Here is a 14135-nt window from a genome sequence, read left to right on the forward strand (position 1 = left end):
CTCCACCCTGAGTCAACTGCTGCCTGGCCGGATTAAGGTGTCAGGTTGATTTGTTTTATACATCTTTTGACCATGCTCATTGAATATTTAGGAAGTTTCTCCAGCCCACACTGAGGCTGAGATGTCCCGTGGGAAGCATTAATCAAAGTCACAGAGACTCGTACACTCTGGAAACACAGCCTCTTTATTGAAGCGATTAGTTTTTGCAGTAACACATTAACACACTACAGAGCTTGCCTTTATAGAACAATTGATCCTTTGCTCATAAGCGCTACACAGAATGCTCAGAATTGACTCTTTTAAAGTTGAATACTTTTCCTCCTTCTCCGTGAAGATTTGGAGAACGGCCTGCTTGCATTTTGCTCTTGACCAGGAATGAAAAACAGAACACATTTTCCTTCAGTGGAGGGGAAAGCCCTGCTCTCAGAGCTGTGGGCACTGCTCATTTCGCCCAGCTCCTGTTTAGAGTCTGTTGTTTGGGCCCGTTTTCTCTCTCTGGTATTTCCACCCTCCAACAATACGCTTTAAATCTCCCTTTATGTCCCATTCGTACATAATAGCAAGTGCACTTACTTTTTTGTCCCCTCCATTAGGTCATTCATGACCATTCTAGAAAAAAAAATACCCTTCTATTTTTCCCCCTACAGTACTCTTGTCCATATGAGACAATGTCTCGTAACAATACAGAGGCCTAATCTCCATGTCAAAGCAATTTTCATTCCCCAGTGCACAGCCTGCTATCATTTTGTAATGTTTTGTTTCTTGTTCTAAAAGAATTAAAAAGGAACAGTTAGCCGTCACGGGGGCCTGTAGGCCTTATCTCAGTGTCTGGAAATTTGGACAGTGTATTTTACTGCTGAGATAAATGGAAAGAAGTCCGACTTCAGCAAATCGTAATGGGTTTAAGTTCTATTGAAATCGGCCACCAGAAGATCAGATAACGGGGGTCCTTCAGTTGTCTTTCTAATCGGGTTCCCCGCGAGGCTGAATGGAGACAGAGCAGACGCACAGAGTGAAAATATAATTCTTGGGCAGGTTAAGTACATGTTTGAACTCTTGCAAGCAGAAGCAGTTTGCTGATGACTTAATCATTTTCTGGTCAATTATCTGTAAGGGCCCTTGCAACTCTACAGCAATTAGGATGCAAGATGGCCTTTTGGGAGGAACACCAGCCTCCTGTGCCTGTTTCCTTGTGACTTCCATTCTCTACCATAAATTTTCATTCACTTATTATCTTTGCTAGCAGAGAAACAACTTTCCGCAGTAATTACAGCCCCATACACACTTTAGCTGTCATCTTGTTGCAGCCTGGATAGTCTCAGGGCCAGGGTTTGATAAATGCTCCTTGTGGACTTTTGAAGGATTCATACCCTTTGCTGGGGGGCCCAGGGAAAGGAATGGCCCTGATGACAAAAGGCAAGGGTGTCTGTCAGCCTGCCCGAGAGCAAGAGATGGATTTATTGGTTTTGACTTAGCAAGTTAGGACACACCTGTCCTTGCCGTGAGGAAAGCAGTCAGTAAGGATGGGACCATTTGCCAGCATTCAGAAAGACATCTCCATTTCAAAGGTCACTGGGAAACCTGGGTAAACAGACTTTTAAAGCCCAATCACGCTATCTTAACTTGGCATGGAAAAAAAAAAGTAATAAAGCTCCTATCTCTGCCATCTGTGACCTGCGTCTTAACCATGCCTCACAAACGGCACAGCCATCAAGGGAAGGCCTGGGCCTTCCAGGGCTGGTCGCAGGAAGCACAGGAACGGGTACCAGGCTCTCCCCAGACCACAATGGAAGTAAAGACTGTGGGCAACCTCCTCCTCCGAGCGATGGGCATGGGATCACCCAGCACTGAAATCTGTGTAAACCCAGTCCTGCCACTTTACTGAGAAGCAGGTTCCCTCGTTGGAGTGGATTACCACGCAGTGGCAGAACCCTCATTTTAAATTTATACACGGTGCGCTCCTGGGGAGAATATGGATGCCTGTGCTCTACTGACGACAGAAGAGAGGATTTTTTTAAGATAATTTAGAACATGGGTTCTCCCCCCAAAGTGCAGAGGATGTGGTTTCTGTCACTGGATTGCTCCCTAGTTGTCTGTGGGACTCTTCTTTCCCCTTGCCGCCATGTTGGTGGTCCATAGTACCTCCCTTTCCAGGTAGAGCAGAGAGTGGAGTTGTATCAGTGCTTAGGAAAAGTCAGCTAGCGACAGGGACGGCGCGCTCACCCTTCTCAACGTTTCAACCCAACAGTTCAACAGGTGCATCACGTCCCAGCTCATCAAGTGGTTCAGCAACTTCCGAGAGTTCTACTACATTCAGATGGAGAAGTACGCACGGCAAGCCATCAACGATGGGGTCACCAGCACGGAAGAGCTGTCCATCACCAGAGACTGTGAGCTCTACCGGGCCCTCAACATGCACTACAACAAAGCGAATGATTTTGAGGTAGGAGACGGTCTCCACGCGTTGGCCACCTCCTTTTGCATTTATTTGTTTCTGTGCTCTTTGGGAAAGACTCTGAATCTGCTTTTGTAATGGTTTCTTACTTAAGCACATCTCAACAGTGTCAGGCAAAGCAGTAACCAGGAACTTCCCCTCACAACCATCGTGGCTCGCCCAGGGCCATTTCCATTCCTGTCCTCCATCTCAGCTTATATGGAGGACTCAGGTGGCCACAGGAAAGAGAGCTGAAAGGTCTGAAGTGAAGGGCAAATATAGGGTGATTTCACTCATGTTCTGGAGGTGCAGCTGAGCTAATGTATACACTGCATGCCGTGGTAACTGCAGAGGTGCTTCTTAAGAAGTCTAGAGATGGTGAGTGAGTGGTCTGTGATTTCCACCTTCACTTCAAAGTCATTTCCTTTATGGAAGGAAGTGGCATAAGAATTTACTAAGCATATTTCAAAAGAGATCCATTCACATCTTTTTTATTTTTTATTTTTTTTGCTCAACAAATTTTAGTTGTGTTTTTATTTATTTGTCCAGTGTGTACACACAAATGTGCGACCTTGCGTGGGGGGTGTGCTTGAGCCGTAAAGTGGACATCAAGTTCAGAGAACAATTTGTGGGAGTCGGTTCTCCCCTTCCAATCACATGAAGCCCAGGGATCGAAGCAGGGTCTTCAGGCATGGTGGCAAGAGCTTTGAGTCCATGAGCCATCTTGCCACCTTGCTTTGGTTTACGATCCTGACGTGTGCAAAGCAATACAGACCATTCCCAGGAAGCCATATCCATGCAACAACGAGTCAGGCATTTCTTTATAGGCAAACAGTTTTCATCGACATGTGATCATGGCGCGAGACACAGAACAAGGCTCCCAGTGCTTACAAAGGCATTTGCTGAGCCCTGCGGGCCTGGGCAACAATAGCTGGAGTTTGGGGTGTGGTGAGAGTTCTGCGGTCGGAACCCCAGGGAAGGGTAGGCCAGATGGCACTTGACTAAGTTGATCCATTCCTTGACTCTTCTTGGCTAGACGTTGCTTCTCCATGAGGGCAGGAATTCAAGGGACCTCATGCTAGCTACTATTCTTGCTTTCTTCCTGTTGATACGTACCCAGGGATGCCCCAAAGCATCTTCATGTCAAGGAAAGGAGGAACCCCTATGGTCTGGCTCTGTCTGTAAAAAGACCTGACCCACTCATATTCTGACTGCTTGTTCACTCCTTTCCATCTCCACTCCCCACTGCTTTGGGCAGTGCGCAAGCTTCACAAGAGGGAAGTCAAAGTTTTTCCTTGAAAGTTTGAATGGTTATCCTGCAAGCTATCGATTGTATCTTTATTGTCCAAGACCAGTGTGTTTCTTGCACATGTTGGAAACAAAATTCCTCTTCTACTGAATGCATTAAAAATAGGGGAGTTCAGAGCCACTACTTTTGTATTCCTTTATCATATGAGAGAGAGACACAGAGAGAGAGAGAGATGGAGAGTGCAGGAAGGTCAGAGGGCAACTTGTGGGAGCCATTTTTCTTCTTTCATCATGTGACTCCCAGAGATTGAACTCAGATCATCAAGCTTGGCAGCAAGTTCTATTACTACTGAGACATCCGACCTCCCCCCTCTTAAAGCCTATCTTTTCAGAGTCTCTGTTGTCACGGTACTGGTTGATTGTGTGGGCAGAATACAAGCAAGCTTTACCTTCCAAAGCTGGAGTCATGACACTGGCTAGACTTTTTAAGAAATCTTGTGCAAGAACTTGGCTTCTTGTTCCTTCTTTTCCAAGCCTCTACACCAGGAGCAACACATTCTTACTGGGCAGATGCCTCAGCCTTAATAAAAAAAGAAAAAGAAAAAAAAAAAAAGCTACCCACTGTTCATGAGTCAATTTCTTATCATATGCCAGAGGGGACAGGGCCTTCAGATGCACATTGGGATTTCCGGGGCACTTAAACCTACCTGCTGGAATTTAATCCCCTATTCCCAGCACAAGGAGCAAAATGACACAAGCAGGGGACACTGGCATGGAGAGGCACCCAGCAAGCTGCTGCATTTAGCATCATCCAAAGCCTCCTCCGTGTGATTACCATCTGATAGCTCTTTCTCTGTGAATCACATCCACTTCCAGCCAGGCCACCTCTCCTTTATCTGCACAGGCTATTTTAAGAATGCTCGCTACAAGGAGAATGGGGCCTAGGCAGGAATCCTGTCATGTCTCCTGTGACTTTGGCCAAGTTGTTTGACTATTCTGAGGCCAATTTCTCCTTCAAACCAAAAACCAAACCCAACTAACCAACCAGCTAAACAACAAACAAACAAAACATGGGCTCTTACCAGAAATGTGTAGAGCAAGGCTCAGCAGCATAGTCTCCGCCCTGACTATTCTACACACAAACTCACCCGTGTGTGTGTGTGTGTGTGTGTGTGTGTGTGTGTGTGTGTGTGTGTAAACACACACTCATACACACTCATACGTATGCGCACTCACACACACAGGCACTCACACACATGCACAACACTCTCACACAAACACAACACAGGAACACACACATGAATGCATTGGCACACACATATTCACACAATGCTAAATAGTTTTTAACGAGGCCTCTCAGTTTGGCACATTAACTTACAAACCTTCAGATAAGGGATTCCTCCTTTCTGTGCCTTTGAGCGTAGAGGTCACTGCTTAAGTGAGATGCTTAAAAAGCCAGCATTCTTATCTCTGTAGCTTTGCCAGTGTGGGCTGTGGCTGCAAGCCAAAAGTAGCCCCGGCACCTTTTGCCGAATGCCTGGGCTGATAGTGCTCACAGCTTCACTCTTGCATTGGAGTTTCTCTAATCAACTAAAATAGCCTAGTGGTTTCTGCCTTGGCTGGTGGGGAGAATGGAAAAGTGAAGAGTCTTGTCTCTTTCCGAATTTTTAAACAGAGGTGAAGCTTAGCAGAGAGATGTTTGTCTTGCTCAAAGATCCAGTCAGTACAAAGGAGGGGACTGTCCCTCGGTTAGCCGCTGACACCATCCAACATCTAATGGGTTAAATTTCCTCCTAAAGCTGGGGACATGGAGACGCTTCAGTTGGTGAAATGTTTTCCAGACAGGCATAAGGACCTGAGTGTCAATCCGCAGCACCCGTGTAAAAGCTGGGAGGAAGGGAGACAGGCAAATTTTTGGAGCCCAGTGGCCATGTGCTCCAGGCTCAGTGAGAGGCCTTGTCTTAAGAATAAAGTGGAGAGCGATAAAGCAAGACATCAGATACCAATCTCTGACCTCCATGTGCACATGTGGGGGGGGCACAGGCAGGCTGCTCACAGGTTGTGTATAGCAGTAATAAGGTAGCCAACACCTGTTGTCTGGTTACTGATGTTCCTTGGGGCATGCCTGGTAGTAACTTCCTTACTGGAGGCGATAGCAGTGACAAGGACACAAACAGAACAGTGAGAGCAAAGCTCGCCTGCTCTCTAAATTACTCCAAGTGGGCGGGACCCACAGGGCAGACAAGAAGGAAGCGGGGCGCTCTGACTTTGCACTTCTGTACTAAGACATTGTCTTCCGTTCTTTCTCTCAGCTTGTGTCGTACCCTCCAGCCTGTGTCCTACCGGTTGTGGTACCTCTGTCATTGCTTAGCAGCCCCGGCCCAGAAGTGCCTGACACTGATGGCTTTGCGGGCCAGAGAGGTTTCTGGTCCCTGCCCCAGAGAGAAGTGAGACAGATGAGGATGGTTATCAGTGGGTAGGAGGGAGTGGCTTGCAGGGTTCCCTCTTCTGGGCAGGCACTTCCGGGCCTTTCTGAGTCAGGACCTTCTAAGTGACAGGAGAGCTTACTCTGCCTTTTGTATCAGCTTTCACAATTGCCAGGACTCTCGGCACATCATCCAGGCTTGGGGTGTTGAGAGTTTGAGATGACCCAGGGGATATGGAAGAAGACACCAAAGGGGGGAAAGAATGCCTCTTTTAGTTTGTGCTGCAGGGAGGGCAGGGGGCATTTCTGGACATAAGTGTACAGAAGTGTCAGAAGGCGCTGTGCAATTACAGCAGCATATTTCACTCCTGCCTCTCTCGTTTAATGAAATTGGCAACAAGAAACCCACCGTTCCAGGTGTGACTGCCTCTGTTTCCCAGCTTCGTTCTCACTTCACTTTGAAGAGCTTCCAAAAGAGAAAAAAATATATTTTGTATAGGCAGGGAAAGGAGGCTTGGCAGTGTTCTCCGGTTTTTAGATCATGCCCGCACTTCCGACTTTGGGGGCCAATGAAGTCAGATCTTATTGCTTTTCTGTTTCCCCCTCAGCAGTGGGAATGCTTCCTGTCAGTTTCTGAAGCTGGCTTTCCAGTTTGTGAGGAACCCGGGCTCGGCAGCGACTCTGTGCAGCTTGGGTCATTCCCACCATTTCTGGGGCCCAGAGAGCTGTGGTGTCGCTGTGCTGCCTTGGTTGGCCACCACTTGAATGCATCTCAGAGGACAGCATGAAGTATAGGCTGGAGATTGGGGTGACATGAGTGTAAGGTGAGAAGAAAATGTGGTGACAGCCATCTGGCGCAGGGGACCCACTTTCCCTGTGGGTACCATGAAGTGGTTCCGTTGTGGAAAGCCAGACCCCATCACTGGCCCCCCCACAGGTTAGTCAGTGAACCTGTAGGCAGAGTCCAAGTTCCCACTAAGACTGACTAATCTCCTTTGCCCCTTGTTAAGGGCTCAGGTTGGGGGCTGGAAGGCTTAGAGATAAATAGAACCAGGAACTTGATTCATTCATTAGTGGGCTGGTAAATGCCACTTCCTACGGTAGCAGCAGGCATAACATGTCACAGGGTATAGCCATCACAGGGCCTGTGGGTTTGACATTTCTCTAATGACACAGGACAGGCAGAAAGAGTACTTCTGTGGACTTCTTCATGTACTTTCTCACTTTCGTCTTGGACATTGAGACACCCCCCTCGGCCAACACACACACCCCTCGGCACAGCCTGAAGTTATCATTGCCCAACCTGTGTCTGCTTCTAACCAGCCCTTGCAGACTGGGGACGCTTGGAAGCCTTTCCATAAAGAAGCAGGAAGACAGGTGGATTTTGGAAGTACTTCCCTCTGCTCCGAAGAGATACTTAAATATGAGCGATGGCTTGGCTAACTGGCGCTTGACTGAGAACCCTTTATCGCTGTTGCTGTCTTTTGGCCTCAAAGCCACCAAGCCATTTAAACAAGCTCTACACAACACACTCTTAGTGGGTGGCAAAGAGGAGGAGAACCACTTCCCATTTCTTCCCGTGCCAGTCGCACTGGTGACAAGCCAAACTGATCTTTTAACAGACTGAATAAATGATCCCTAAATACACGTATACACAGGGCTGACGGGGAAGGGAGTCCCACAGAATGGTCCCTTGAAATTGAGGGGGGAGAGGGGAGGAGAGGGGAGGGTGGGCAGGGGGCTGGGAGTGGGGCTGAAGGGCACACCCTCACCCAGTGCAAGGCGCCGCTTCTGGGCTGGTTCTAAGATTCAAAGTGTTCATCAGTATAATGAAGCAAGGAGCCCGTTGATTTATGGTCTGTTTAGCAATATTGCATTTTTTTTAGCTCCCCATGTCTCTTTTTGTCATTGCACTGCATTCAAGCGCAGTGAGAGCAACTTTAAAACCCCCTTACTCAACAGCTTTATCAGTGATAGCATCCCATGACCTTTCTCAACATTCTTAAAGAAAAAGGTAGCGCGTAATGTCGCTCCACTTTGCTCATTGTCCTTTGTTGGGGTGAACAAAGCATTTTCTACAGTGGCTATAGCACGTAATTATACAGCTTTCAATAGCAGTGTCTTGGCACATATCAAAGTTCAGAGGAGCCCTTAGAAAAAAAAAAGATGTTTTGTGGCAGCCTAGGGAGGGTCTCATCTTTCCTTCAGAAAATAGTTCAAGGCTCTTCTGTCTAGCTTCCCTACTTAGAGCTTTTTCCCCTCCTGCTTCATAAAGTTTAAAGGGGGTTCAGTGGAGTTCTGTGATCTATTTCCTTTGAAAGATTGTGCCTCGGCGCACAGAGGCCCTTTGACTTCAAGAGTTCGTGGATCCGTGTCTTTAGGTATCATGTGTCTGACCTTATCAGTTACTCCATTTAATGTAGGAGAAAAACTCTCAACTCTTTGTGTTTGTCTGTTTTGCCTCTGTGAAATGATTTGGTGAAAAGACCATCCTTTAAAACATACCGTGGAGAGCCCATTTCTGACTGTAACCTACCCTGTGGCTTTTTCTCTCTTTAAAAAAAAAATTGTCCTTGTGTTTTGTGTATGGGTGAGTTCACAGTGAGAATAGAATTATACAAGGGCGGACGCACACACAAAAAAATCTTTGCTTTTCTCCTGCTCACCCCTCCCATGATCTGTTGGCTCCCTGGCGGCAGTACCCCAACAGGCAAAGCATTTAGCAAGCATAGAGGTGGCTGCTGGGGTGCTGGGGCAGTGGTGGGCTTTCTCTCGCTCTGGCCTACCCCTAAGGCCTTCATAATTAATTGTCCTTGGAAGATGAGCGAAGTGTGAGGACAGTGCAGAGGGCTGGCTATTGTCTGACTTGCAGTTCTCCTGGCCTCGCCTCTTTCTTCATCCCACAAAGGGTTATCAATAGGACAGAGAGCGCGAGTTCCCTCCTGAGAGCCGCTGGTGGTGGTGGGAGCTTTTGGTGAGACGTGGCTATTGTGTTCCATCCATCCCGAATGTCTGGAGAAGTTCTGACGGCACATTGAAAGGCAGCCTGAGCAAGTGGCCTGGATTCAACAGTCACACAGCAAACCCAGAGCTTGCTGGGACTTGCCCCTCCTATTTCACCTGGATGACAACTTAAAATCCAATTTTCTCATTGTCCCCCACAGGGCAGTATTTGGCATTAACAACTTTCTTCCTTGTCAGTCACAGGGCAGGGTATCTGCTATCACCTGCTCCTTTCTCTTCCGTCTATCCATATGAATTGGCAACAGTGTTTCCGCAAACAGCCTTTTTGGGTGAAGCATCCAAGTTTAACTCTTGAAAATAGAATATTCTAGTTTTAAAATGCCGTTTCACCCTCCAAGATTGCCTTAAGCCAATCTCCAGGGCTGTTTGGTAACATGACATAAAACAATCTGTTCCCCCGCCCCTCCCACTTTTGGCTGAAATACAAAGTAAAGATGGAAGGTGGAGGCAGCTCTTGGGAAGAAAGAAGGGCTCCATGGCTGATCATTAGGCTGCTTTTTTTCTGTTAACTAGGGTGAAGCCAAGAAAAACAAACATAACCGTTCTTCCGAAGAGTTGAACTAGCAAATTAGGAAGGTTTAGTTAGATTCACGACACTGCAGAGCGCGGGGCAGCTTCAAGGCTGATGGGAGCCATATTGAAAAGAACCCCATGTCCCTGACAGTGATTCTGTGTGGATGGACAGGCCTGCAGGATGGCCACCGTCGACGTCCCGGTGGTTCTTTGGAAACACTCATAACAGACCTTTCGGTGTTTGAGGAGGACCTGAGTGTGGGCGTTGACACACTCAGTAATACAGTCAAACCAGAAAGGGGTCATAAAGAATTAAAGTTCTCCTTATGAATATTTCATGAGGAGCTAGGAAGAGGGACACTGGTGTAGAGAGTCCTTTGTGCTCGGAGCTCTTCTTCCGGCTCGGAGCCATTGTTCTTTCAACCTCTCCAACAGACTTTCACTTTCAAACTGACAAAAGTCACTTAAAAGCCAGACAGCTGTACTAACACACCCACCTTACTGAGAGCAAGAGCCATCAGGGCAGGTGACAGGGCCTGCTGGGAGAGCTTGTTTAAAACATGAACAGAGCCTGCCTGCTTTCCACCCTATGCTTGGTCCTTGCTTTACCCTCAGACTGAGGCTAACACCTTTGTTGGTGGTGGTGGTGATGGTTCGTGTTCTGCCTCCTCACAGGTTCTCCAAAATATTTCTTGCATTTTTTAAATTTTCCTTAGGCCTTAGGTCGTGAGCAGAGTCACACAGGACAGAAGTTTCAGACATTAGAGATTCCCTCCCTCAACTCTCTGGTACCCCATCTCTGCCGGCCTGTCTATATTCAGCCTCCACCGTTTACTGCAGGCCTCCATGAAGTGGTTCAGATTTCCCTTGCCTCATCAGCAGTAGCTGGGATTGGGTGAGAACCCAGGCAAAGACCGACACCCACCCCACCTGGGAACTCGAGGCTGGGGCCTGAAGCCCTGTGCCCAGCCCTCCAGGCCACCGTCGCTGCAGCCATGGAGAGCCTCCCCTGTCACCTTGTGTACAGTCTGGTCTGTGACACTGATGGTGATTATGTCATTATTTTGCTCTGGGGGCCCTGGCACATCTGCAGAGCCCCAGCGCATCTTTGTTGCGCTGGCACACGTCCCGCACAGCAAATGCTTCATTAGCCCTGCTGCCGGCCTCCTTGCCAGACGCGAGTGCCCAAATCCAGGCTTCTTTCTGCGCCATTCTTTTGTGTGGCTGATGAACGTGTGTTCATCTTCCCGGTTCTTCCCCGTTTTCCTCGACTTCTGAACTCCAGATGGCCCACTTTTCTTGCCCAGATCAGTCCAAAGTCCACAGAAAGAAGCAAGGTGGCTCTGTGGCCCTGAATCCACCCCCAGTCCTCACTATCTCTGCTGATTTTTCACTCCCCATGTGACTAGTGACTTTGAATGGCTCCCCACCGCCAGAACTAAGGGTTTTCAAACTTGCAATTTGAAGAGATAGGAAGCCCCCTCCCCCAGCCTGTGATGGCAGGCAAGGTTAGGATTAGGGTCTGTTAGAAGTGTCCTAAACCTTGGAAGCCTCTCTCAGTTCTGCATAAATCCCTTCTCTTGTCCCCTGCAGCCCAGCCCGCTTTTTGCCGGTTTTTACCAGTTCTCTGGAAGCTGGCTGTATTGTTCCGGGTTCCCTTTCTCTTCAGGGGCTTAGACTCTTCACCCCCATCTCTCATCAGAACCCACTGCTCCCTGCCCCCCAACAATCACCTGTTTTTAGATGCTTGAAGTGATAACACTTGGCTGTTTTGGAAAGAAGCTGAACCTCTCTCTTCCCTCGAAAGAGTTAGCCCCCACTCGCTTAGCAGGCGCAGTCTGTGAAGGTGTGTGGCGCCTCCTTCCCTAACCAAAGTCCATTCAGAGCCTAATATCTTGGGCTGTGATGACAAAAACATAATTGGTATGTTTAATTTCCCCTTAAATTTGAATTAATTGATCTGTGTTCTTGTGTGGCAAGCAGCCTCCCCATAGAGATTTAACCATTTTTCAGTCCCTCAATCGTTGTTAGGCGTGTTGTCAGTGTCTCTAGGCAAGCAACAATATCATACAATTTTAGTTTAAGGTGTAATTTAAAGAGTTGGTTTGTATTTTTATGGTGCTCATGGTCGAACCGTTATCCTGAATTCTAATTCAGAGTCTTAGGACAAAGACCTTGGTAAGGATTAAGGAGAAGCTCCTCCAGAGAATGAGTTGTATTGTGCTGGTTTCCTGAGACATCCCAACACATTCCAAAATTGGGCACAAGAATATGCATGAGTCCTGTTCAGAATATTCATGAACAACCCAGCTGACAAGGTGCAGAGGGAGGGGCTTGGAGGGATCTTGGACCACCCAGCCCCACGGCAGCCCAGGGAGCTTGCCAGGAGAGGCTGGTTCGTCACTGATTGACTCCCAGGATTGGATCATTTTGGTCTCACACGAGGGCTTGTTAAAACCTTTTAAAAAACTTAACGTCGTTCTCAGGCTATACCACTTCTCAAAATAATAATTCTCTAAATTTATTACCTGCTGTGAAAATAGTCTGCTGTTTTGATAGCTCTGAGCATGACTCCCTTGAAGCTGCAGAGAGATAGATCTTTGGGATATGTGGACAGGGTCACAGCCGTCATCTCTATTTCTCTTCTGATTTCACAGACTTTGAGCACTGTTCCCTCTTAGTCTTCACCTCTGCAGATTAACGAGCAGTAATCCCTTTAAAAAGCCTAATCACGTGCAGTCAGTGGCTGCCCCCGTCATTTTAGCTGTCCTGCGAAATGTGTTTATGCCTGGTGGTGTTCCTCCCAGGGATGGCTTCGGGGGCTAAACCACAGGGCAGAATTCCAGGTGTGAGTGACCAGGCTACGGCTGAGGACTGTCCCTGGGCATACCCAGTGGCACTCTGTGGACTGCTCTACAAACGCGTCCTCAGAAGTTGGATGATATCTCAGTACCTCTTTTTACTTCTTTTCTCACGTTAGGGACCAAACCCAGGCCTTCTACTTTGTAGTCATCCACTCTGCTACTGAGCGACATCCCCAACCCCTCAGGAGCTGATTGGTTAAAATGCCCACCCTGACTGTGGGACTCGGCTCTACAATGATTGGCAAGGTCCGGCATGTGGAGTTTTGTGCACAGGACACACCAATCGTGGGAAGAGTGCAGGTGCGCCCTGCTGCCCATGTCCTCAGATTGTCTGTAGATGAAACACTGTGGCATTCGACTTTATGGGGAAAGCCTTAGCCTGAGATGTGGATCTAAAACAATGACCAAGGCGGTGGGAAGATGCTGGCTTTTCTGTATTCAGTCATATGCAACATGCTTAGTTCTAAGCGGCCATTATTTTATAAGCAGGTATCACCTTGCAACCTTAGGAAAGCGCTCTGGGAGGCTAGCCACCACGGTGGCCCAGCATTAGAGCAGAACTTCAAGAAGTACACTCTGAAGCCTGTCAGGCCGGGATCCAGGCCGCTGTGCTGTTGGCTTAGAGATGCTGTCCAGTGTTTTGCCCTCTCTGTGCTCATGTAAACGGAGATGCAATTGTGCCTACGCAGAGTTGTTAGATGTCAGGACGCCCTCACAGGGATATTAGCACAAAGTGAATCCTCAGGAGGCCCCTTCCTTTATTGGTTCGTGAAGCCAGGTGATGTAGGGAGAAGCAAAAGTGACACAGTGAACGACTGGGAAGGCACAGATAAGACCGAAGCTTACTGACCTACTCTAGACCTGGGGAGGCAGAGGCAGAGACGCTTCGGGTTCAGCTGAAAATCCAGTTTCAAAACAAAACAAAACAAAACAAAACAAAATGCCAGTGGGAGGGATAAGAAAGGAATAATTCAAAGCTGTCAACCCCTTCTAAAACATGGTGTAGAGCAACTGAAGAAGATACCCAGACATTGGCCCCTGGCTTCTACACACTTGCATGCAGGCACGCACAGACACACATGGAAACTCCTCGTCGCTACATCATCAGTAGTCCGACGATTGCGTCACTTCCTTCTGACCTTGAACAGCCAACAAAGAACTCCCACCAGAGCTGGGACAACTAATCAATGTGGAACTAGTTTCCAGAAGACGTAATGTTTCTTCCTGTCCTGCTCCAGACATGGCCGTAAGGGTACTGCCATCCTGGTACTGCCTGTGGACTCCGTGGGCTGCTCTGTTCCAGGAGAGGGGCAGGAAAGCTGTGTGGGGTGGGGGTGGGGGTGTAGGAAAAAGACCGGCTTGGAGGGTCAGGCTCTGCCACACTTGCCTCCCCTGGGCTCTACTTTGCTCACCGGGAAAGGGACAGGAGCAGACTCAGCTTTGTTCTGACACTGCAATGCAGAGGAGAGGGCATCCTGGATCTCTCACGAAGCTCCCAGAGCCCTCATCATGCCACAGAGCTGTGAGCTGTGAGTGCTGAGGCCCTGGGAGTCCAGATGGCATCCACGTGGGACCACTTCTACCCACATGACTCTGCACAGCTTCATTATCTCCACGAGTGTCTCCA

At 48.2% G+C, this 14135-nt stretch overlaps 1 protein-coding gene across 6 annotated transcripts in view; it reads left to right on the forward strand.

The window, feature by feature from the left end:
• Positions 1–14135, forward strand: part of Prox1 (prospero homeobox 1) — a 50855-nt gene that overhangs the window by 19999 nt on the left and 16721 nt on the right. For all 6 annotated transcript variants that reach the window (XM_055609272.1, XM_055609270.1, XM_055609271.1 and 3 more), the window contains exon 4: positions 2249–2443. In XM_055609272.1, coding sequence (XP_055465247.1) covers positions 2249–2443 — 195 coding nt within the window. The remainder of the gene's footprint in view (positions 1–2248; positions 2444–14135) is intronic.

This window comes from Psammomys obesus, unplaced genomic scaffold (genome assembly GCF_907164565.1).
Source record: "Psammomys obesus unplaced genomic scaffold, mPsaObe1.curated_primary_1811, whole genome shotgun sequence".
Classification (NCBI taxonomy): Eukaryota; Metazoa; Chordata; class Mammalia; order Rodentia; family Muridae; genus Psammomys; species Psammomys obesus.